General features: G+C 37.7%; 1 protein-coding gene and 1 long non-coding RNA gene across 10 annotated transcripts in view; one reads left to right on the top strand and one right to left on the bottom strand.

The window, feature by feature from the left end:
* LOC116741941 overlaps positions 1–26,609 on the bottom strand; it is a 453,695-nt gene that overhangs the window by 213,756 nt on the left and 213,330 nt on the right. The window lies entirely within an intron of this gene.
* RNLS (renalase, FAD dependent amine oxidase) overlaps positions 1–26,609 on the top strand; it is a 272,676-nt gene that overhangs the window by 214,207 nt on the left and 31,860 nt on the right. For all 4 annotated transcript variants that reach the window (XM_032609123.1, XM_032609122.1, XM_032609121.1 and 1 more), the window contains one exon: positions 1,937–2,110. In XM_032609123.1, the coding sequence (XP_032465014.1) occupies positions 1,937–2,110 (174 nt within the window). The remainder of the gene's footprint in view (positions 1–1,936; positions 2,111–26,609) is intronic.

Below are 26,609 nucleotides of genomic sequence, written 5' to 3'. Positions count from 1 at the left end.
TTTTAGGCCCTTTCAGTTGCTAAATAACTGACTTCACTCTTTTGTAGGTTTATTTTTTTTAATTGAAAAAACGGGAAACTTAGTGATAACCCCCCAAATACACAATACGTGCTCAACTGCTAGTGTTAGTCTCCTTCACCTCCTCCAGCTCAGAAAGCAGTAACCATAATATCGGGCCCCATAACTCTAAAAGTAGAGTAAATAATAAAATGAAGCCCAGGATACATTGAGTGTAACAAGGCCAGTGTCAAAAGATCATTTGTTCATCAAGTAGATAAATCTTTTATTAAGACAGAAAATGATGGTTTAAGGGAATGATGGCTTTTACTTCTGAGTACAAAATAACCATTAACGTCAGAATAGAAAGAAATGCTAAAGTTCATTTTGAAGCTCAGACTAACTTACAGATCAGGAGGGGAAGTGTGGAGTAAAGAAGACGGGCATGACTCCAATGCGGGAATTCTAGCTTCATCCTGACCGCACAGACTTGGAAGCTGTGTAACCTAGGGAAAATTACTTAACCTCTCTGAATCTCAGCTTCACAGAGATGTAAAATTAGAATGGTAGATCTTGCAGGACTTTCGTGAAGATTAAATGAGGTCTTAGTTCTAAAAATGTTTTGTAGCCAAGAATATGCTGTGATAATGTGTAGGATTATTACTGTGCTTAAATAATTTGAGTATCCTTCATGTTTTCTCTCTTCCTCCTAAAGCCACTTCTCTAAGGTTTAGCTAAAGTTACCCCCATCCTTGAGGTTTGCCAATCCCTACTGATTTAGATTAGGATATTTTTCACCAATTAAATGAGAATTTTTCATATGCTCCATTTCTGAACTGGCCTGACTTAAGCCTTCAGAATAGAACTATTGCCTTCTCTGAAACCCAAATTATTAATGTGGTACATGAACAAGCAGCTCCCTGAGACCCTTAAAGGTAGGAAGACTGGAGATGGAAATTAAAACGTGAGGGAAGTCTTTTCGTTCTTCATCCCAGGATGGAGCATTGTCCCATTTTGCTAAATATTTTTCTCTCTATAATAGAAAAAATGGTTACTGAACACTTATCATATGCCAAGCACTGTGCTATGCATTATTCGTGTAATCCTCACAACAGATTAATGCATCCTGTACTATTTTTGCCACTTAAAGACAAAAGGACTGTAATTAGAATAAGTGGCTTGCCCACGGTCACCTACCCAGTAAGTGGTAGAGTCAGGATTTGAACCCAAACCTGCCTAATTACTTTCCCAGTCTTTCCATTTGTTGATTATTTACCTCCTACATTTTAACTAACTTTGCCTGTCTGTGTTTGCCTTTCTATCTCTTTATACTTTCCTCCTTTGTATTTCTGTAATTAATAGGGTAGAGGACTATAACAAAAAAGACTAAGGTATGGTCCCTGTGCTTAAGAAACTATGATAGTCCACTGACAGAAAGATGACAGGCAAACAAATGACTGTATGACATGGAAGAACTTAAAGAAGTCCATAAGAGATGGAGCATTAGTCTCCTCACTGGTAACATGGGAATAATATTCTACCTTATACGGTGGTTGTTAAAATAGGGTGAAATGCTTGTGTTAAGTGTTGGCAAAAACCCTGCTCAGTGTATGGAATCTATAATGTTGCCAGCCAGTCCCAGGATAATAATTAGGACACAAAGCTAGAAAAGCAACTTGGTGTCAGATTTTGAGAGACTTAAATGCCAGTCTAAAGACTTTGGACCTACAGCTTGATAAAAACAAGTGTGCCAAGGACAGTAATCACTCTGCAAAGAAATTAGACCTGATGCTATTTTACATTACCTTTCAAAATTCATCATAAGTGAGCTGGAGTCGGTAGAAACAGTTGGAACTGGTTTAAAGGAGTTTTGTATTTGATGTACTAAAAGGAAAGATGATAGTTTAAAGTTTGATGCCCTGTACTTTTTCTTCCACAGTAATTAGTGAATGCCAAAGGCAGCAACTGGAGTCTGTGAGCTACTCCTCTCGCTACGCGCTGGGCCTCTTTTATGAAGCTGGCACGAAGATTGATGTCCCTTGGGCTGGGCAGTACATCACCAGTAATCCCTGCATTCGCTTCATCTCCATTGATAATAAGAAACGCAATATAGGTCAGTACCCCCATTATTTCCCTTAAATACAGTAACAATGGTGGGTGTAGATCATGAAAAATGCTGTTTAATTGAGTGTTGCCATTCTGAACAGAGCAAGCATTTAACTCCAAGCCACAGGGGATAAAATTTAATGTCACATTTGGCCAATAATAAAATACACAGTGAAACCAGCAAAGTTTTTCAGAAAATCATTCACCACATGGTTTGTATTACTGAGTTTATGAAAATAGTGTCAGAAGGTTTAAGATTTCAAAATGGCCCAAGTTCTATTGCTTTAATATGGATCCATCTATATGCAAATTTATCTCTCATCATTTATTTCTTGGTGGAGTTTGCTTTTGTTTGTTTGGTTTTGTTTTTAAAATTTGACGAGTGCTGCTCTTTCCACTTCCCAGGCTAGATATAAAAAGTGAATTTTACTATGTTATGAAAATCCTTCACTTCAATATAATTGTATTTATTTAATTTTCACCTGGAAAACTACATAAAATTACTTTGTATACAATGCAACGAAAATAATAGGTAAAACGTTTCATGTGAGCTGTACTAGAATGGGATAAAGTCTACACGCCACCTTCTTTGTTGAAGATAGTTATTAAAATTAGATTTGAATTGCAAGAATAAACATAACATTCATTTCATGCACAAAGGTGAAAGTATATTCTTATTTGTAGGACTGTAGTGATTGCTAAGAAATTGCTTTTTGTGAAATAAACGTTAATGATCTAAAATGACTAAATTCTTGAAAGGAATAGTCACCGCAATTTGTTACGGTGTTTTATGGTGCAGTGATGGTTTCATCAAGCATTAGTTAGAAGTCTTGCCTGATAAAATCACCAACTAACGTCTCTTGGCTTGCCAGAACTTTATAATGATACAACTGGGCTAGAGTATGGTTTTTATATCAGAGCACATGATCTTAGAAAAATGTTTCTTTTATAACTTGAAACTCCCTAAGGGCTGGACTGTTTATGTTAGCATGATACCACATATATGTACAATCAGCAGTTCATGAAATGCCCTGTAACAGCAATGGACTAACCATTTTTAACTCGACAACTGCTTTGTTCTGAGAAAAGGAAAATAGCCCTTGATCTTCTGTTATATGTCATGAATTAGACATTATCCTTTGTGTATTGCTTCATAAGATATGACATCTGTTAGGGTATATTTAGTAATACATAACAGAAAAACCAATTTAAACTTGTTTAAACAACATATGGACATTTGTTATATTATCTGATATGGACTGAATTGTATCCCCCCAAATTCATATCTTGAAGCCCTAAACCCCCCAATGTGATTATATTTGGCGACAGAGCTTTTAGGAGGTAATTAAGGTTAAATGAGGTCATAAGGGTGGAATCCTAATTATAAGGCTGGCCTTATAAAATGAGGAAGAGAGAGAGAACTCTATTCTTGGGCATACACCAAGGAAAGGCCATGTGAGGAGAGTGAGAAGGTTAAAAGGCAGGCCGTCTGCAAGCCAGGAAGAGAGTCCTCACAGAAACCAAATCAGCTGGCACCTGGATCTTGGACTTCCTTCTCTGGAACTGAGAGAAATAAATTTCTTTTGTTTAAGCCATCCAATCTATGGCAGCCCAAGCTAACTGATAATATTATCTAAAAGGAAGAAGTTGGGGAGACTTCATGACTGATTGATTCAATAACAGAGCAACATCTTCAAGGACCTAGGGTTTATCCATCTCTGCTCTCTTCCACTCTTAATGTTGACATCCTCAGAGGACTGGTAGCAAGATGGCAATGACTATTGGAGTCATATCCAGACCCAGCAACATGGCTTAGGAAGAAGACGGACTATTACTATCTCAGTCCCTTTCTGAGAATTAAGGAAATCTTTCCAGAAACCCCTCAACTGACTATCTTGTATCTCATAGGTCATAACTGGGTTACTCAACCAGTCTGAAACCAATCACTGGCAAGGGGGGTGGGACTACCATTACAACCTTAGACAAATCAAGATCTACTCCTGGAACTGGTATCAGGATCATCTTCCCTTTAGTCATATGAGGGTAGATACCTGACTAAAATAGGGGTTTGTTAGGAAGAAAGGAGGGAATAGTGGATGCTGGGTTGGCAACAAATAATGTCCATTATCTTCAAGTAGATTCACATCTTATGTGAGAGAAAAAATTGTAAAGTTGGCACAGAAAGAGAAGAATCATGTATATTCAAAATTATCTTTGAAAATATCTTAAAACTACGTGACATTTTGGAGACTAACATAATGTTCAGTAAATTCAGCATAGCATTTTGCGAGCATTCAATAGATTTCAGTTTCTTCGGGTGAGGCCAGATGAAATTGTTGGTTTGCATTTATGGGACAGTAATATCTTCTACTATGAAAGGCACACAGGAAAGAAAGAAATAGCAGTCATATCTCCTAACAGATTAAATCGCTGTGCAAATGGAGTGGGATGGTGAGTGAAAGCACCCACACCACTATGTAGTAGCAATTTATAAAATCAGAGTTATGCAAATTTGAAAGAGTACAACATAAAAATATTAATAAATTCTCACAAGATTGGCAGCTTTTGAAATAATAGAAATACGAAAAGAATCTTTTTTTATATTAACAATCACACAATTTTAAATCTTGAGGGCCAGGTGAATTGGGAACCATGTTTTTTTTTCTACAGCCCATGGTGGTGCCACTTCAGACAGCAAAGGAATACCTTCCTTCATCAGTTTTATGAAAAATTAATTTTGGATTATGCAAGTTTTAAAATGTAAGAGACCCCCAGTAATGGCATTCCCTAACATAAAATCTAACTAACTGCCTTGCATTTAAACTATTTTTTCTCACTATCTGGGGCCAGGGTGTTAAGTATATCTACTTGAATTCACATAATATAAATGTCCATATAGTGTAACTCCACTGTATTTTATTGACATTGATATTTAAGTAGGCCAGTAAGAATTGTCTCTTTATGTTACTAATACTACCCAACTCTACCCTTTATTTGGGGTGTTCTATTGAAACAAGAATTAATACTATAAATACACACAATCGGGCTTCCCTGGTGGCGCAGCGGTTGAGAGTCCGTCTGCCGATGCAGGGGACGCGGGTTCGTGCCCCAGTCTGGGAAGATCCCACATGCCGTGGAGCGGCTGGGCCCGTGAGCCCTGGCCGCTGAGCCTGCACGTCTAGAGCCTGTGCTCCACGACGGGAGAGGCCACAACAGTGAGAGGCCCACGTACCGCAAAAAAAAAAAAAAAAAAAAATACACACAATCAATGAAGGGAAACATTTGTGTTCTGTCAGGTAGGGCAGCAACAAGACAGACAAAGGGTGGCAGAGCTGTCCACAAAATAAAGTCTGTTGTCAAGTCTTGAAGAGAGCCAGAGGATACAGGATTAGTAGCCCAAACCAGACAAAGGTCAAGGAGTAATTATTTGTCAAATGTCAGGAATAGACAGTACACAAACCAGAAACAAAAGTCTCCTTGGGCAGAGGGGCTAAATTCCAAGACGTATTAGATTCATACCAGCGATTATGGGTATGACCCAATACACTTAGGCTTGTGCTTTCCAAAATGTGTTCAACGGAACATCAGTTCCTTGATATGCTCTTTGTGAAGGGGCTCTGTCATCAATAAGTTTGCAAAATGCTACTGACTTTACCGTTATTTTAGAGAATCTCAGGGCATATTATCCTATTAAAAGATATTCCTATAGAGAAGACACCTTCTCATTTTATTTAATCTAGGATTTCCCAAATGTACTTGACCATGGAATATTTTATTTAGGCACCAAACCTGCTAACATCCCACAGAAATTGTTCCCCAGGACACACTTAAGAAAGCCTGACTTGATGTCACCGTTTATGCTTTGTACTTGGGCAGGAATTGTAAGCCAGATGAGAGGATGGGGAAGTCTAGTCCTGAAGTCATCAGTGGGAAGATACTGAGTTTTTTTAGAGGTGGAAGAAGACTTTTTGCAGATGAACTCAAAACTTGGTAGGGTTATAACTGGAGACAATGTAGGTTGAAATAAGGTCTGAAATAAGGTCATGTGAATTATCATTAACATGGATAATATTTTAAATTATCAATAAGATATCACTGTGGGAAGAATTTGGACTTTAAAAGACTCAGATTCAAATTCTGGCTCTGAAACTTGCTAATGACGTGATCTTGTATGACCCTTGTTTTGTAACAATAGGTTTTGTAACAAACACAATAAAAAATTTTAATGGCCTGAACATAACAGAAGTCTGTTTCTTCTTCACGTAAGACCCAAACAGGTGTTTATGACTGGAAGGTAGGTTTCATCAAAGAGGTGATTCAGAGACCCAGACTCCTTCCACCCTTTGACTCTATCAGCTTCCTCAGGTGGCTTATAGAGTCACTGTGCTCATAGGAATCAAACAAGTGGATGAAGAAAAGAATGGAGGAGAGCACATAGGATACTTTTAGGGTTAGACTTAGAAATGGTACATATCAGGAGGGGTCACGTTTTATTGATTAGAACAGTTATGTGGCCATACTTATTTGGAAGGAAAGCTGGAATCATAGCCTACCCGTGCATGTAGGAAGAATAAAAAGTGGGTTGGTGAACATCTAGCCAGTTTCTGCTGGAGCACTTAGCATAAGTCCTTCTGTGAAAGAGGCAGATTAGATCTACATAGATGATAAATAGATTTCAACACAGGTGCCAATCATTTAACAGGTAATCATCACCTGGGGCAAAAACTAAGAACAATTCCAAGACTGGTTCTAGACTCAGTAGAAAAGGATTCTACCAACAATTGGCAATGTCTGTCATGCAGAGGGCATGGGGAGCAGTGGGGCAAGTGAAAGACATTTATCTCCTGTATAGGGAAAACACTCCTGTGTGTTCCTCCTTTACTCTCATACTCCTACCACACTCACAACACTTCTGACACCAGAAGTATGGATTTTCCACACCTCAAGGAATTCTGCAACCCCTGCTTGGTGCCCTGCAATTCAGTTCAGTTCTGACACTATCTCTGAGGAGTTAGCAGCAGATCCCACAGGCAAAGGGTCCAACCCCACAAGACTGCCTCCACTTCAGATACCAATTGCAAGTTTCAAGCTGTCGTCTGTACTTCTGACTAACCAACTATAAACTGGTGTTCCTATGACCCCCTCCTTGGGTTTGATAATTTGCTAGTATGGCTCACAGAACTCAGGGAAACACCTATTTACACTTACTGATTTATTGTATAATAAAGGATATGATATAGCACACAAATTAACAGCCAGATGAAGAGGTACATAGAGGGAGGTCCAGAAGGGTCCCATGTGCAGGACATTCTGTCCCTGTGGAGTTGGGGTGTGACACCTCCAGGAAGGATGTGTTCACCAGAAGCCCTCTGAACCCCATACTAGAGATTTTTATGGAGGCTTCAACATGTAGGCATGATTTGTCATTAACTCAACTCTAGCCCCTCTCCCTTCGTGGAGGATAGAGAGAGGAGGGGCTGAAAGTTCTAAGCTTCTAATCATGGCTTGGTCTTTCTGGTGACCAACCCCTATCCCCTATCCTGAAGCTGGCTAGGAGTCCCCCAAGAGTTACCTCATTAGAACAAAAGACACTTCTATCACCCAGGAAATTCCAAGGGATTTAGGACCTCTGTGCCAGGAACTGAGGGGAAAATTTTATATATATATATATATATATAGTTTTACACACCTCCCAAGATCTCTGAGATCCTTCCCAACATCTTAAATTTGGAGTCAGACTGGCCAGGAGTCAAACTTCCTATATTGAACTCAATTCTACCACTTACTAGCTGTGTGACCTTGGATAAATTACTTAAACTCTCTGTTTACTGATCAATAAAATGAGGAAAGTAATACCAACTCTAAAGGGTCGAAGATGAAATGATTTAAACATATAAAGAGCTTCACATAGCACTTAGTAAATAATGTCAGTATCTATGGTGCCTAATATTATAATTAATAATTCCAGTCTTTAATTCAGATATTATATTCTCCAAAGCAAAAGGCATAAATATAAAAGCCTGACTTAAGTGAATGCAACCCTACATTACCAGGACAGATAGGAGTCAGGGTGGCTTAAATAAATAAAATGTATAAGTAACCCTCAGAATGATTGGTCAGAATTTTAGCATCCTTCCTTGTTCACCATCTAGAAGAGTGTTAATGATCAGTACAATCACTAATAGGCAGCAATCTGAGGAGATTAATACAATCTGCAACTCTAGAAATGTGATGGCCAATGACCATAATTACATAGCTTTAAATATCTCATTAAAGAAAACAATCCGACTCATCCAAAAAGAAAACAAGTGAACAAACTTTTGCATCACATGGAATTTATATGTTCAAGGATTGTATTGTTAGGATCCTTGAGTAACAAACACTAATATAATGCATAATGCCTTTAAAGGCTCTTTTACAAAAGATGCAGAAAGATTATTCCGTATAGCTGTTTGTTACATCAACTCTTTATAAAAGATAGGAGCATAATATGAAATTCTGTAAATAACTGGGATGGGCCTGGGGCCATAAATCCAGTCACCTTGTCTTCACTTAGGGGAGTACATGATTATTCCAACTAAGCGATAGCCATGTAATTGACCACACAAAATATCTGCTTTTGGATTTGAAACATTGTGCAATTATTTGTCCTTAAAGTTGCAGAAAATGCAATCCAGATAGGTAACACTTTATAAGTTGAACAAAAAAGGACTAGGGAGAAGAAAAAGGGACAAGGGGGAGAGAAGGAAAGGGAAAGACCTGGGATGATGAAAAACTGTCAGGTTTCCAGTTCAAGCTATTTCTTTAAAATATCAACTCCAGAAACAGAGCTTTCAGATAAGACAGCAATCATCATCTTAAAATAACAAGCAGTAACCAGTTACAAAATTCATAATATTGGGTTTTTTATGTTATAGACATAGTCATTTGTAATTCAATTATGTAACTGACGCTGTCCATATGAATCTTTTAAGGCAATTTAATAAACAGCAGTCAAGTGCTAATTACAAATATCCATCTCACTATTACAGTGATGCCACAGAATGTTACATGATTGTAATATCAAATCTTTTTCCTTGCTCTCTCAGAAAGGAAAAAATATGTATGTGTGTATGTGTGTGTGTGTGTATACGTATATATATACACATATATATGTGTGTCTGTAATGTATAAATGTACTTACATAAAACATGTACATATGTATACATAAAAATGAATATCATATGTTGTCATTTAAAGTAATAGGCACAAATTATAAAACAGATTACTCTTATTTCACGTAATATTTGCCACTTTTAAAAATAGGTTTTCTTTAGAAAATGAGATAACTCAGTCCATTTTGTAAGGAGAACATTTGCACATAAAGTAAAAACAAACAGATCCCTTTCAGCCTCTGGTTTCCCTATCAAGCTATCCTCAATGGGAAAGATTTACATCCACGATAACACTTGTCCTCCCACTTGCCAAGCAAGTGAACTCAGTCTGAAAATCAATGCCAGAGACAGAGGGAAGTGGAAAAGCAGCTAAATATGTAACATCAAAAATAAACCTTTAAAATATCCTAAGGAGTGTATTACTGGGAAAAATATATATCATGGAAGTTTCCTTCAGAAAAACTGAATTCACAAATATTTCGTTTATATGTTTTCCATTCTTAGTTTATTCGGTCAAATAATTATTTACAAATATGTATTGGATGCTTCTGTGTGCTGGGCACTCTGCTTGGAAATGAGGATTCCATAGTTTCTGCCCTCATGAAACATAACGTTTATGAAGTCTACTCAAATGAGAAATTCTGAAGGAAATTGATACATGAGGCTCTGTTGGACTAGTGACTTGGAGTCAAGTATGAGTCCTCATAAATATAAATAGACGCATTGAGTATAGAGAGCAACAGCTCACATGTATGATCAAAACTGGGGAGAGTCATGCTGCCTCATGACGATATTATGATCTTTTAAAAGGATGCTTTAGACCTGGGACCTTTGTCAACATGAATCTAATAATCTTCTTTCTTCAGGTGAAGAAATGAAAAATGGGGACTATGGAACATTTAAATCCATGAAAAAATCAGAAACTTTAGCATAGCCTATTATTTAACTTTCTCCTGGGGCTGCTAAAAGGTTTAATAAATACAAATAAGTTGTGAAATGTCCAAGAAGCAGTGAGCAAAAGGATAAAGAAAGTCTAGAGTCTACAGCTGCCTGGCATTTCTGTAATTATAAACAATTCCAAACTGCAGATGTATAGAGCATCCACACTACGAAGTGAGTCTTGAACATTACATCTGCAAGTCTCCTCTTGTGCCAACATTCCACCTTTGTGTTCTGCCTGCCCTGACCTCTGAGAGTGGTATTTTCACTTGTGGTATTGGCCTAAACGTGTGGCTGTCAGGCTGAGATTTACAAAAGATCTTCAGGTTGTCCAAGAGTTCCTCCAGAACACAAGAGCCAGATGTGTTGGTGACTGAGTGTAGTTTGGATCCACTATTAGGGGGAGAAGAGGGGAATGAGAATCAGATGACTGTTTATGATGAATAAATGTATGGATCTGAAATTTACAGCGTATAGATGAGAACAACAGAAAAACTGAAAGGCTGCCATCATTGCTGCCAATTTAGAAAGGCAATAGCAAGGGAAAACCCTCTGTTGGCTTTGTAAGGAGGTGAGGAAGGCCAGTCTACCTCAAGGAGGGAAACATCAGCAGAAGTGCACAGGTAGGAACTGCCACAGTCCCTCTGACCTCTTCACTAACAAAAGTCAAGTAACTTGGTATGTAGCTATTGTGTAATGAAGGCACTGCTGTATTAAACGTAATGACGTCTAATTTTTGCTATTTGTAATTATGATCCCTTTAAGTGATGGCTCTTCTGTCTGCCAAGCACCTAGGAGAGATTAGATGCCAGTTTGAGAGTGAGAATGAGAGCTAAATTGTCTTGCTTAACTGAGGAAAAAATTTCAAACACTCTGAGACTAAGGGGAGGGCGAGGAGCAGAGAAGGGAAAGAGGAAAGAGAATACTACATAGAGTAGTAGAGACTCTGGCTTGACCCGAGGGATTGCTATGTAGACTTGTAACTCGTTTGCTATATAATTTACTTTGTGACCCTCCTCCCACAAGTCCCTACCACCTCAGTATAGTTCTGGATTGAGCAATTGTTTTAAATCGATGGGTGCTTTTTATTGGAGAGCTATTTTGTAAATCAACGTAGTCCAGACACTTTTTGGAGTATCTAGGGTGAAATTATTAGGAACTTTATGGTTTCTTCACATTAGCTCCTGTGCAGAGATTTGGAGTCAGCTGTCTCTATGGAGAAACCCCACATCTGTTTGAGAACCTTATTTTGAATGCAGACAGAACTCCTCACCAGGCTGGACCTCAAGTAAAGCAAGCTCAACTTACTGTTTCCATAATACCTGCAACCAGGTCAATCTGTTGAGGGAGCTGGAAATTGGGAAAATGCTCTCTCTATGGGACTGAACGTTTTGAAGTATCTTGAAGTTAAGTCCTTACTGCAGCCTGAAGTGAAGCTGTCAACACCCTGGGTTTTAAGCCAGGGCTCAAAATGATGTGCTCTGCTCTGCTTCCCAGACAAGGGCCTGGTTTTCATCATTCTGGAGGCATCTCAGAACCTCTGCAGATTGAGAATAGTCTTGTAAAACTGTGTAACTCTCAGACAGCTTGTGAGCCTCAGGTCCTGGGAGACAGTAAAGACTTGTTGAACTGGATGAGAGCTTGGCAAGTCTTCATTCTGGTCCATTTTTATCTGGGACCACAACACTATACCAAAGAGATGGAAACTTTCCTTTGCCTAGAGCTCCCTCAGAAAAGATTTCACCATTTTTCTCACTGTCAAGAATTCTTCCTCACATCAATCGGAATGTCTCATGGGCTAAAGAGTTGATACGCCCTGTTTGCAGAGCTGCTGCTTTCTCCAGATTAGAGCTCTCTCCTTTAGCAGGAATACATGCCGCTATCACACATGTGATCCATTAATTGATCCCTCTTATCTCCATTAAGATTGAAAATATAAGAGATAGACTCTAACATCGTGGCATAACAGGAGTGTGTATTCGGTGCTCAGGAAATATTTGCTGAGCCAGTCAGCCTTTATGCAGCTCTGAGATGCCCTTCCCTTGTTCCGAAATAACATTGAGAATTAATACTTCAGCACTGGTCACCCACTTAGCAGGCAAGGAAAAGTAATGGTAGTCAGCAAATTGTTCACCCCTAAGACAACCTAGGTATCTGTTACTACTGCCCTCTAAATCATATAAAATGAATGAGCTCTCTAGTTGCCAAATCTGCAAGCTGTTGAAAAAACACATGTGAGCTATTGGCGATTAGAATGATCAGAAGCCTCTTTTGGAGACCCTGTCCCATGCCTATTACATGGGGAATACTTGACTACATAGTATCAGAGGTGTTGCCAGTAAGACCTGGAAGTTTTATCAAGCTGTCTTCCCAAGGAGATCCAAGTATTCTTGGTAACAAGTTTACCGAGGTCTCTAGGGAATATGCATCTGATTTGAATGACGCCCTGTAACACAGACCTTGATTTCTAAGGTTACACTTCAAAGGATCCCACCATTCTTTTTGTGAAAGATTTTTTTTAAATACTTGGTTGAAGAACAACTGTGCTCCAGCTGAGATATTTAACTTAGAAAATATGTGAGAAGCTCTGCAAATGTGCCATTCCTCTTCCATGGTTTAGCAGTTATCTCTTTTTTGTATCTCAATGGAATTAAAATGATATCTTGCATAGGAACCCTGCCACAAATGATGAGTTCATATTAACCCAAGCTTGGTAAGTGGTGAATTCCTTATTGTATAATTCATGATTTGGTTTTTATTATCATGGATGGTCAAAAATAACCAGTGTTATCAAGTATGGTTCTGTTCCATGGTTCCATGGACTTTGCAATCACACAAACCTAGTTTCAAATTATAACTCTATACTTAGAATAAGGTTGAACTATATTATATTGCTGTCTTTGTAATTTAAAATGTTCAGATACCAGCATTTTCATGTGATTCAACCTAATAGCTCTGTAACCATGAGTTAAGTTTCTCAGTCTCTCTGAGCTTCACTTATTTGTACTGTAAGGTTAATAGTGTCTCCCAGAAATGTAATAAGGGTTGAATAGTGTATCCAAAAGTCCTAGCCCCATGCCTAGCACACCGGAGGCACGTAGTAAATTCTGTCTTTACAGTTGTTGTCACATAAATTATTTTATGGTTTCAGTCTATCAGCTATATAAACTTTTTTTTCATTTTGAGAAAGAAAAAAGGGAAGGATAATGCCAATAGTGCAAGTTTAGTTAAATTATATTATCTTCTGTTAAAAATAAAAACACTTACACGTTAGGGTAGTTAAACAATATCTCATTTCCCGAATAAGGTGTTAAACTCAGAGAACATTAAATTAAATGTGGTTCTTCTTTCTTTTTATGGAATCTCAAATCCCTTTTTGAATAATTCCCCCAAAATTTGCACTCCAGCATATCCGAGAGGAGTTAGATACTATGAAGTAAGTTGTCAGCAAATCAAAGCTGAGACTAATTCAAGAGCAGGTTTCAAAGTGTGACTGCAGAATCTCACCACAGGAACTCGCTTCATTGGGCTTCATAAATACTTTATATCAGTTAGCATTTTTAACTCTGTCCAGAATCACCAATCCATCATTTTGCCCAGATGTGACATTACTGAATCAATTTAGCCTAAAGAGTCGTTTGGTTTTATTACCAATGACTTTCTTGTTATTAAGTGAGCTGAGAAGGCTTTGATATGCCCTTTAAGATCATATGTGGACCCTGCTATTTTTAATAATCATTGCCCCTACAGACTTCATATATGTGCTCATTTAGATAATGAGAAGCATCTACATGTACTGCACAGGACCTTGAATTCCCTGCATAATATGAATGAATATTAAACATCGGAATCTGAAAAGAATCTACTGAAATTCCATTAATATTTATAACTGCTCTGTGGGACTAGGGGAATTCTTCAGTATAAAATATTCCAAATTCATGTTTGTAAGAATGAAGCATCCTTGAATTTAAAATAAGGTTTTCCTCACTGAAATAGATTTCTATTATACATATACCTAGTGAATTCTTTGTTGTTGATATTCTATATCCTTATTTAAAAGAGTCAGGAAAGGCATTTTAGAACCTTGGGCTCATTTGAACCTAATCCACTCTTTTTTATTAAACATAAAATGCCTGTTTGTTCCCTTTTCCACTATCTATATTCATAATATTGGTTTCTTAGGAGTAGCTCACAATATCATAAAGGATATTGTTAAAAGGATTATAGTCCCTTTGATTTAAGAACTTTGGCCAAAATACCCAGATTCAATTTTTTTTTCCTGTCAAAATATAACAGGAAGGATAATTTCACTGGTCTTATTAGTAAAGGAGATAAGAATGTCTACAGTAAACCAGTAAATTTCCTCTATCAAAAGCACCAGAAATATTTTGACACATCATAAATAAAAACTTCATCTGATTAGTCTCAGTCTTTCAAATTCAACATTTTATAAGGTCAAGGCAAAACTTTCTCTTTAATGCACCAAATGAACTAGAGCAAAGTATTGATATTAGGCCAAATCCTCCAACCCAGAGATATATTTCTTCTGGTCATGGTATCCTTCTGAGCAGTTAAAAGTCTAGAGCTGAACCCAGTTATGCAACTACAGTGATAAAGTGATATCCTTAGAGCAGACCAGTATGCTTGCCCAATTTCAGGAAAAGAGTCCAATCATAATACCACTCAACACACAAAATTTCATATAGGGCACGATGCTGAGTCGGCCAGAATAACGATGTATAATAAGGGATGACTGCTTATTGCTGGTGAGTGTTGGGAAAGTGGCACAGTTTAGTTGACTGTCATCATAGAAAACCAGGGCTTTCTTACACACTGTGGAAGAACTCCAGCGAGGTCTGGAACACCAAGTGCGAGTCAGGACAAATCCCCTGCTCTGGGGACCTGGGTAGGCCCAGTTAAAGGCCCAGTTAAAGGACCATTGAAACTCTTCCATCTTTCCTTTTGGCAGTGCCAATAAAAGCTGCAACAGGCTGAAAATTTCCTTGTGTCTCATGATAAATAGATGTTTTCCTAAAACTTGGGAGGTCTTAGCCAAAGAAAAAACTTCTCCCAAACAGATCCTGAAATATAAGCAGTCCCACTAAATGTGGCCCCATTCGCTAAATGGGTAGAATCTATGGAATTTTTAAAGGAATTACTGCAAGGAACTTGGAGGAAAGATTATTCCAGCCCTGGGAAGCAAGTAGAATTCAGAATATGATTGCCAGAGTTATTTCATTCCTTTTTTTAAAAATATATATATATAATCAAACTTAACATGTGAAGCGCTGGCTCTTGATTGCCTGCCTTGGAAATTCAGAACTTGTTCTCTGTTTCTAAAAATGGAGCTACCAGTCTCCTAGCTCCTTGAGCCCCAAATCAGGAATCATCCTTGCTTTTTTTTTCTCTTTCATTGAACTCACTTCTCTTCATCACTGCTGTCACAACCCAAGCACCATCTTATTTTAACTAGTCTCTCCATACTTGCCCCTTTCCAGTTCATTTGTCACATCGCCAGAATGATCTTCTTCAAACACATCTGTTTATGCCATTCGCTTTCCCACTTAAAGCCCTTTATTGCTTTCCCTTTGCGTATAGGATTAAATCTCAGATCCTTATCATGACCTACAAGATCCTGAGTGATCTCATACAGGGGCCACAAACTTTTTCTATAAAGGCTAGCTAGTCAATACTTTAGACTCTGTGAGCCATACGGTCTCTTGTTGCAGCTTCTTAGCTCTGCTGGTGTCACACAAGATATAAACATTATATAAAGGAATGGGTGTGACCATCTTCCAGAAAAGCTGTATTTACCAACACACGTGGAGGCCAGATTAGTTTGCCAGCCCCTGGTCTAGCGCATGCCTATTTCACTAGCTCCTTCCTCCCTTCCTTACTTGGATCTCCAGTCACACCTCTCATTCCTGCCATGGTTTTTCCCACTCAAGACCATGGTCCATTTTGTTCTCTCTGCCTAGACTGCCTCAGTTTAAATGTTACTTCCACAGAGGCCATTCCTGAATTCCTAATTTAATTAGGTTTTCCTATTATACTCTTCTTTAACACCTTATATTTTAATTTTCAGTAACTACACACTGATTTGTGTAATCATTTGTTTAATGTCTCTTTCACCTTCATATTGTAAGGTCCATGAGTGGAGAGACTGAATTTGCTTTGCTCCTCTTTGTATCTCCAGCACATGGCACAGTGCTTCACATATAGTAATTTCTCAATTAAATGTGTGTTAAATGAATAATGAGTTAATGAGATCTAATCAAAACATGACAGAGGAAAACAAAAGATAACAATTTGGGCTCAGATCTAAAATACAAAATGCTTTAAGTCCATTGATCTCCAAGATATATCATTTTTAAAGTTCTACACCTGAAATAAGGGATGTGTAATTCATAGGCATACCTCAGAATCTTGGTACTACAAAGGCATTTGTGGTTGACACATTGTGGCTTTTATGCAAAGTCGCATGCAGGTTGGGCATCTCTACTTCATCTTGTAGATTTGCTAACTGAAGCATGAGCCCCTAAAGTCAGCATGAAGGTAAGAAAGAAATGGAAGGCACATAATAGCTCTTAATAGCCTTGGACTAAATGGAACACACTTCACTTCCCCTCATGTCCACTGACCAAGACTAGTTATATGGCTCCAGCTTAACTGCCACATAGACTAGGAATTGTCAGGGAGCACATGGACTATTTAGTGAGAGTGAACTATCTCTGCCAGAGAGTGTAAAAAATAGTTCAAATATATTTCCTAATATTAAACAAAATTGGCTATATGAAGGTACTATAAACCACACATATTGGTATACTATAGTTGATATATTTTACCAAATTAGAAAAGCTTTTCTTAAATTTTAATTTACCTCATTTATGTTAATATTCTCACTGGTTAGTAATCTTTAGGGTCTTATTCTCATGTCTCCCCCAGACACTTTTCTACAAAGACTTTTAATGTGTAATAGAGGAAAATGCTCATTTTGTAATAATTTCATTTTATGACCATGGTTTTTCTATATAATCTATAAGTTTTGGTCATTTTAAAAGAATTCTATGGTACATTTCCTCTCAAAAGTAAAATATTATAGTCCAAAACTTGACTGTAAGGAAATGATCCTTATAAGAAAAGAAATATCTATATGTTCTCTTTGCTCCCCAAATTGTCTGTCTCCACAAGTTATTCATCAGTCATACACTCGAATATTTATTGCATTTCAGCTATGGGCCAGACATTGTTCTAGGTGTTCAGGTGAATAAGACAGCTCTTCTACTGCTTACCTTTGCCAGGGAATATTTAAACATATTCCAGCATAATGATAAAAAGTTAGAATTCCTTATCAGCAAAATTTCAACAGTGTTTAATCTGATATTCTCTTGTGTCCTTGTTATTTTAGTTCTGCAAATGTTTGTGGAATTGAAGTATCAATATCTCTGTAGGACACTGTCTTTTCATTTGGTCAGTATTCCTAGTCAGGTCTTTAGTAATCCTTGAGTTACACTTACAGGGATATAAAAATATACCTTGTTTTAAAGGGACAGTAATAAGCTCTGAGGCCGTATCTGCTGCACTGAAGAAGGTAGAGACAGTTCTCTAGTTTGAAGTCAGTCTCCTGGGTCTGTCCTCCTTATTTATGTGGGCACATACCTTATTTTATTGCACTTCACTTTATTGTGCTTAGCAGATATTTTACTTTTTACAAATTGAAGGTTTGTGACAACCCTGTGTCAAGCAAGTCTATCGGTGCCATCTTTTCCAATAGCATTTGCTCACTCTGTGTCTTTGTGACACATTTTGGTACTTCTCATAATTTTTCAAACTTTTTCATAATTATTATATTTGTTATGGTGATCTGTGATCAGTGATCTTTGATGGTACTACTGTAATTGCTTTGGTGTGCCACAAACTGTGCCCATATGACGGTGAACTTAATCCATAAATGTTGTGTGTGTTCTGACTGCTCCACCCAACGGCCATTCCCCCATCCCTCTCCCTCTCACCAGGCCTCCCTATTCCCTGAAATACAACAATATTGAAATTAGGCCAATTAATAAACCTACAGTGACCTCTAAGTGTTCAACTGAAAGGAAGAGCCACACATCTCTCACTTTAAATCAAAATCTGAAACTGATTAAGCTTAGTGAGGAAGGCATGTCAAAAGCCAGGAGAGGCCACAAAAAGTAGGCCTCTTGCACCAAACAGTCAGCCAAGTTGTGAATGCAAAGGAAAAGTTCTGGAAGGAAATGAAAAGTGCTACTTCAGTGAATACAAATGATAAAGTGAAATAGCCTTGCTTCTGATATGGCGAAAGTTTTAGTGGTCTGGATAGAAGTACAAACCAGCCACAACATTCTCGTATGCCAAAGCCTAATCGAGAGCAAGGCCCTAACTCTTTTCAATTCTGTGGAGGCTAAGAAGTGAGGAAGATGCAGAAGAAAAGTTTGAAGCTAGCAGAAGTTGTTGATTCACGAAGTTTAAGGAAGGAAGCCATCTCCATAACATAAATGTGCAAGGTGAAGCAGCAGGTGCTGATGCAGAAGCTGTAACAAGTTATCCAGAAGATCTAGCTGAGACAATGAATGAAGGTGGCTACACTAACCAACAGATTTTCAATGTAGATGAAACTGCTTTGTATTGGAAGAAGATGCCAGCTAGGACTTTCATAGCAAGAGAGGAGAAGTCAATACCTGGCTTCAAAATTTCAAAGGACAGGCAGACTCTTGTTAGGGGCTAATCCAGATGGTGACTTGAAGGTGAAGCCAATGCTCATTTACCATTCTGAAAATCCGAGGGCCCTGAGAATTATGCTAAATCTATTCTTCCTGTGCTCTATAAATGGAACAATGAAGCCTGGATGACAGCACATCTGTTGACAACATGGTTTACTGAATATTTTAAGCTCACTATTGAGACCTACAGCTCAGAAAAAAAAAAATTCCTTTCAAAATATTACTGCTCATTGACAATGAATATGGTCGCCCAAGAGCTCTGATGGAGCTGTACAATGAGATTAATGTTGTTTACATGACTGCTAACACAACATCCATTCTGCATCCCATGGATCAAGAAGTAATTTTGACTTTTATTATTTAAGAAATACATTTTGTAAGACTACAGCTGCCATAGATAGTGATTCCTCCAATGGATCTATGCAAAGTAAATTGAAAACCTTCTGGAAAGGATTTGCCATTCTAGATGCCATTAAGAACATTCGTAAGTCACGGAAAGAGGTCAAAATATCAACATCAGCAGGAATTTGGGAGAAGTTGATTCCAACCATAGTGGATGTTTTTGAGGGTTTCAATACTTCAGTGGAGGAAATAACTGCAAATGTGGTAGAAATAGCAAAAGAACTAGAATTAGAAGTGGTGGCCGTAGATTTGACTAAATTGCTGCAATCTAATGATAAAACTTAGAGGAGTTGCTTCTCATGGATGAGCAAAGAAAGTAGTTCCTTGAGATGGAATCTACTCCTGGTGAAGATGCTGTGAAGACTGTTGAAATGACAACAAAGGATTTAGAATAGTACATAAACATAGTTGATAAAGCAGCAGCAGGGTTTGAGAGTATTAACTTCAATTTGGAAAGACGTTCTACTGTGGGTAAAATGTTATCAAACAGCAGTGTATGCTGCAGAGAAAATCGTTCATGAAAAGAAGAGTCAATTGATGTGGCAAACTTCACTGTTGTCTTATTTTAAGAAACTGCCACAGCCACCCCAGCCTTCAGCCATCACCCTGATCAGCCAGCAGCCTTCGGCATTGAGGCCAAGCCCTCCACCAGCGAAAAGATTACAACTTGCTAAAGACTTAGATGATGGTTAACATTTTTTTAGTAATATGGTATTTTTTTAAATTGAGATATGTACATATTTTTAGACATAACACTATTGTGCACTTAATACCATGGTATAGAGTAAACATAACTTTTATATGCACTGGGAAAACCAAAAATTTATGTGACTCACTTTACTATGATCTTCACTTTTTTGTGGTGGTCTGGAACCAAACCCACAATATCTCTGAGCGATGCTTGTATAGCTTGCCTAAAGGTACTCCTCTGGAGAGATCTGTCTCACAAAACCAGATCTGCTTCCTCCAAATAAAGGCAAGAGCCTAAGGAATGATGGAGAGGGATGGATTCAAACATGAATTCTTGACCAAGTGGAAATCTTCCCTGACACAGAACCTCCTGAGACACTCTGCCACAGCGATTCTGTTGATCTGCAAGGATTTTTCTTTGCCATGGAATCTGGAAATCTTGCCTCCTTGGTTTTCCATAATGGAAGTCTTTAAGAAATTGCTTTCTCTGAAAAGGTCAGAATTATTTGAACAAAAAAAAAACAAAACTGGAATTTCCAATTTAGTAGCTAAATGAGATTGGAATAATCAAGAAGTCTCATGGGGGAAAATGTTATCTAAGACCCTCCATAATGTAGAAATACTTGTGAGTCTTGAGCTCTGATTTCCCAAATGTATATCTGGGTTTGGGGGGAAAACATGAGTCTGCCCCACAGCCTTGAGTCACCCTCCTCTTCCCTCTTGCTATATCAGTGTATACATATTTGCTTGTATGTGTGCTATGTCTCAAATTATAAATAAGAAAATGTATTTCTCCTCTATTACAATATATTTGTACGTAGGAAGCAAAGAGAACTTTTCTATAGCCTGAATTTAGAACAGCTTATGTCAGGAGTTTGAAAAATAACAAAGAATGAAAAGAAAAACCAGAACAATGTTGTTCAACCTTTTTAAACTCCATACCCATAATCTTTATTAAGACAGGCACTGTGCTAAGTGCTTTTATGTTTGTTTGTTTTTTACATTTTATCTTTACAACAACTCTCTGAGGTAAATATCATTATCCCTGTTTTTATAAGTGAAGAAAGTAAAGCTTAGAGAAATGAAATAAAACGATGACTTCAGCCTGAGCTTTGTTTATCTCTGAATCATACTTTTTTGATCAAAGTAAAAATCTCTGTGCTGGAGAGACGAATAAAAGCTCCCCATGGAGACTTATCTCTTGCCCCAGCACCTACCCTAGAACACAATGAGGTTGATTGATACCTGGAAACAAGATTCTTTCTCATATTCTTCTTTAACCTATACTTTCTGTCATTTGTATATTTAAATTAACAGTGGCTTTTAAAATTCATTTCTAAAGATGAGATAATAACACCAAATGTGTTATTTGAAATTTTACATGTTCCGCTCACCCCCTTCCCAGATTTGGGTGAGCCAAATTCTCAGTGCCTTCCTCTACCACCAGCCCAACATTGAGAATCCTGGGAATGAAAGAACCTTGGAAATCCAGTTCTTCTACCATCACTCACATGACAAATGCTATTCATACTCATGACACACTTCATGAGGATAGCTCAAGTTATTAGGAATCTCAAGAGGCCTAGCGTTCTCACACTCAAGATCACATATATCAAAATACACGTAAGCAAAAGTAATGTTATTTTCAGAATAAACTTGATTCCAACTTAATATATCTTTAAAAAGAAAAATATTCTCAATCCTGGATATGTTAATTTAACTATTGTTAGTTACACATGATTTTCCACAGAGCTGTAACATTTGTGAATTTTTATCTGTTTCATTGTGTGAATTGAGTATCTGTGGTATGTCAAGAACTGTTCTAGGTAGTAGCAGAGCTGAATCCAGACCAAGGAATTCTTAAACAATGTAGTGTGTTTTCTTACCATACTACAAAATAGCTCACTGGATTTCAACTCAAAAATGGGATGGAAATTAAAGCCCTGAAATCTAGGGCAAACTCAAGGCTTAGAAAGCTCAGATGAAGAGAAGTATTTTCATCACATTGGTCCTATGGATTCTTAGTTTTAGTCTCTTCTTTGAGGACCAGGAATTTCTGCCCTAGTGACAGCACGGAGTGGTTAGAGAAAGGATGAGCTTTACTTCTCAAATTGTCACCACTACCTGGACCTCCATTTTATAGTCACAGAAAATTAAAGCTGAAAGGGATCTGAAGATAATAAACTTTTATAACCCCTTACTTCACATATGAAGAAACTGAGGCCCAGAAGAAGGTTGTTTTTTTGCTTTGGGTTTTTTTTTTCACAATTATTGGTCAAGTTTTCTAAAGAAACTGCTAAAATCTAATCTTTATGTATTGGAGATATAAAGTAAGATTAAGGGCAGACAGGAGGAAAAAAGAAGAAAGAAAGGAAACGCATTTGTAGGAACAAGCATACATGTGCTAGACTTAGTACTAGATCTTCACACATTTAACTTAGTTTAGGTTACAAATGACATAAAACCCAAGTTGGTTCGCTTATCCCCTCCCCCCCAAAATAGGAGGGGGTGGAATTTATTGGTATTGTTACTGAAAAATCCAGGAGTAAAGCTCCAGACATGTCTGGATTAATTCAGTCAACATCATGAAGACTTTTCTATTTCTTGACTCTACCTTCTGCTGGATTGGGTTCATTCATAGTACCAAGCATTTCAGTGCCAAGTCTTACAAAAAAAGAACCTGTTTCCCCAAAAGCTCAACACTAGTCCAGGAATTGAATCTCACTGACTTGACTGGCCTGCCTTGAGTTATGTACCCATTGCTGAATTAATCACTTAGGAATGGATTAATTAATCAGTTTAACTTCCATCACCTTTATCTGGGCTGAAAGTGGGGGAGGGTTGATCTTCTAAAACAAAAATTTAGCTACTGTTGCCACAGAAGAGCCATGCCCCTCTAATCAGTAGAATTATCCCCAGTAGCTCATCCCAGCCCCTGTTCTCACCCTCCCGACCCCAACCCAAAGCCGCAGGCATTCAGTCCTCTTAGGTATTGAGGAAATAGGCAACATGTTTATTATTCAAGTAGTTTGGATTACTGGTGAATGTTATTTACTTTCTCAGCTGGCTGGAGAAGGCAAACATACTCTTCTGTGAACAGTTTTCCATTGTTTGCTGGAAGATTATTTCCTGAATTTGTATACATTTGTTTATACTGGAGCTATAGGGAAACATCTTCTGAAACTGGAAGTATGAACTTTTGGGGAATTCTCATTTTATTTTCAATTCATCGTGTGGGGTTTTACATACTTGTTTATATTTAACTAAATGCCTATCAGAATGGTTACCTTACACAGAATTGTTTAGAGGATGTCTGTGTGTCTTTTTAAACATAAGAAATCCAAACATATGTAGCCTGGGATAACAAGGATTACAAACATACATGTGTATCAGTTTTAAAACTTTCCTTCTTAGCCTCTATTTAAAATGGCAAATGCATACATCCCTAGATAGCCACAGGCCTAGAATGAACATGTCAAGGACCAAAAGAAGAGAAGAAACTAATTAAGTATATTAGTTTTTTTTTAAGCTAGTATTTCCAACTCAGTGATGGAGAAGTCCCTCCTGCAGATAAAGTTGGAGGTAATGAAGTTGCTCAGGACATGAGTAGGGCTCTTGTAAGTGAATTTTGGCTTCTGTAACTTATATACAAGAAATAGGTTTGAGACGGTTATTAAAAAGCAAATAAAACCTGCAGGTGGTCCCTCTGAATAGTGAGGCCTAGTTCCTGATTCAGGGCCAGCAGCAGCAGACACACAGAACAGCAGACACGCTGCCAAGGAGATGGAATGCCAAATGGCAGACTGTTAGATGCTTGTTTGGGTTGGAAGGGGAAAGAGAGACAACAGGAGCACGTATCTCTCCATCTCTATCTCCTTTTCCCCTCCCCACTCTTTTTCCTTCCCTTTCCCTCTGCTATGCTTTCATCATCAAGAGTGAGTTACTTTTTTTTGCTGGACTTACTGATGCGACTGACTTACTCTCCGTTACATTTGCTGCTGGGCTCTGGAGCCATATGAAGGAGTTAAATTACAATAAGAGCTCTCCTGGCTAGAGGGCAAGTCTAGTTAAGCCAGTTCCACATTGGGAGGGAGAGGGAAACTTACCACCAATACCACTGCCAGGAGGAAGGAGAGCTTGACCACCCACCCCTTCAAACTGTGTGGCTCTCAACGCCTGGTCCCTTTTCTCTCTTCCCAGGAATCTGTTTCCTGAACTTAATTTGCACACACTGTCAAGACCATACCAGTTAGAGATAACGGCTCTCTAACTGTTTTGCCTGGGCGCCATTTCCCCCACTAAGATGTAAGCTCCTGAAAGGCCCTAACCGAGTTTCTCTTGGTACCAAACTGCACTAAACACCCACACGCTCATTTGACTGAATCAGTAATTAAAGAAACATTTTTACGCATTTTTTGATCCTCTTGGTCTGCAGCTATAGTGTCTGCCACTCCTTAAGTTTCTTTAATCCTCTACTTCCCTGTCAGAAATGGAATCTAGAGCTGGTTTTAGGGGAACCCAACTTCTGCCCCTTGATAGATATGGCTAAAACCAAAGTTTAACAGATGGAAAATGTCTCTGAAGTATTTGCATGTAAATAAGGATGTCTCAGTAAGTTTGAGCTTGCTATATGAGTGTAGAGTGTAGATTCCTCATATAATTTTGGAAGAAGGTAGTCAGAAATGGTGACAAATTTGGGTCAGAAGTGGGAAGGGAATATTCTAATTTAAAACTGTCCACATATCCAGTTTTCTAAGACAGTGTAAAAATGCATTCTTCCTCCATTGCTTTGTTAAGTTTGTTGTCCTATACTAAATACTTACTATATTTTTAGGACTTTTTCCCAGAGAGATGTATTCTGATTCATTGACTATTACTATCAGCCAGTACTAGGCTGATTTGACTGCCGTGTCTTTATAATGCATTTAAATATATGGCAAAATAAGTCTCCATTCACTGATCTTTTCTTTTTAATTTTTAATATTCTCATTGCCTTATTTTTCCTTTAGAATCATTTTTTTTTTTTTTTTTTTTTTTTTGCGGTACGCGGACCTCTCACTGTTGTGGCCTCTCCCGTTGCGGAGCACAGGCTCCGGACGCGCAGGCTCAGCGGCCATGGCTCACAGGCCCAGCTGCTCCGCGGCATGTGGGATCCTCCCGGACCGGGGCACGAACCCGCGTCCCCTGCATCAGCAGGCGGACTCTCAACCACTGTGCCACCAGGGAAGCCCTAGAATCAATTTTTAAATTCCAAAAAACTTGTAGAATTAATTAAGAATTACTTTTTTCTTACTAGTTATTGTTGGTATATAGGGAAATCAATTTAATATCAAATTTTTAAAATTAATTTGATGGATTTTATGTTGGCTTATTATTATTTTAAATCATGATTTTCCTTCTTTCTATTAATTATAAATTTTATTTTTTATCTTAGTACATTAACCAGAGCAATGTTAAATATCATTGGTATTGCTAAGCATCCTTGGTTTATGCTGATTTTACTGTGAAAAATCTATATTATTTCATAGTAAAGTATGCTATAGACCAACCGCTTAAGGAAGATATTCTGTCTCATTTTGAGAAGGTCACTTTTTTTCACGTTGTATCTTTTTTCCATGAATTGATATTAATTGTTAATGGATGCCTTTTAAATACATGTTGAGATTAGCATGTTTCTTTTCATTGTACCTATTAATATGAAAGAACATACCTATTAACATTAATAGAAGAATGATCTATAGTTTGGTGTGTGTTTATATGTGTAAATGTGATGTGTATGTCTGTAATCAACATTATACTAGCTTGACAATTTTAAACAAATCACAAGTAAAACACTTAAGACCTGGAGTCTTTTTTTGTTTTAAATATTTATTGACTGTGTTTTCTATTTCTTTTATGTATTTTAGTTTATACTGATTTCTTTTATATTGAGTTAATTTTGGTAACTTTTTTTTCCAAGAAAAATTAGCCTGTTTCTTTTAGATTTAAAACTTTATTCACATGGACACGTACACTTCTTTGGCTTTAAAGAACTTATCTGTATCTGCTATATCCTATCTGGCAGAGGGAGACAGTGGGGATGCTTGCCTATCTTTAAGTGGTGTGGAAAAAAACAAAAATGAAATAAAATGTCTCCCCTGAAATGCCAAACCACATATCCACCTTCAGGCAGATTTGGTGCCAGAATGCATTCTTCTAGTATGTTCTAAAAATCCAGTTAAAGTGGTCATATGCAGTATTACCTCCAAGGTATCTGGCAGAAATGAAAGTAACTCTCCAAAGGAATAATCTTTAAACTCAGGCCTCAAAGAATTTCTGAGACAAAGTTCCTAGGAACTTTAGGCTCACCATAGGAACATGGCTCACAATAGAAAAAAAAAAATCACGTAAGACACAAGGAAACACACCATCATGAGCAACAACGATTGACTGCACCTATTAATATGAAAAAATGTACTTATTAATATACATCTATTAATATTAATAGAAGAATGTTAATAGATTGGTGTGTATTTATAGGTCTACAAAAACACTCAAACTCCTAAAGATTGCAGATTTTTAAATAACTAAAGATAATATA

The sequence above is a fragment of the Phocoena sinus genome, chromosome 16, assembly GCF_008692025.1.
Source record: "Phocoena sinus isolate mPhoSin1 chromosome 16, mPhoSin1.pri, whole genome shotgun sequence".
NCBI lineage: Eukaryota > Metazoa > Chordata > Mammalia > Artiodactyla > Phocoenidae > Phocoena > Phocoena sinus.
The sequence above is the reverse complement of the archived record's forward strand: the minus strand, read 5'-3'. Positions and strand labels throughout refer to the sequence as shown.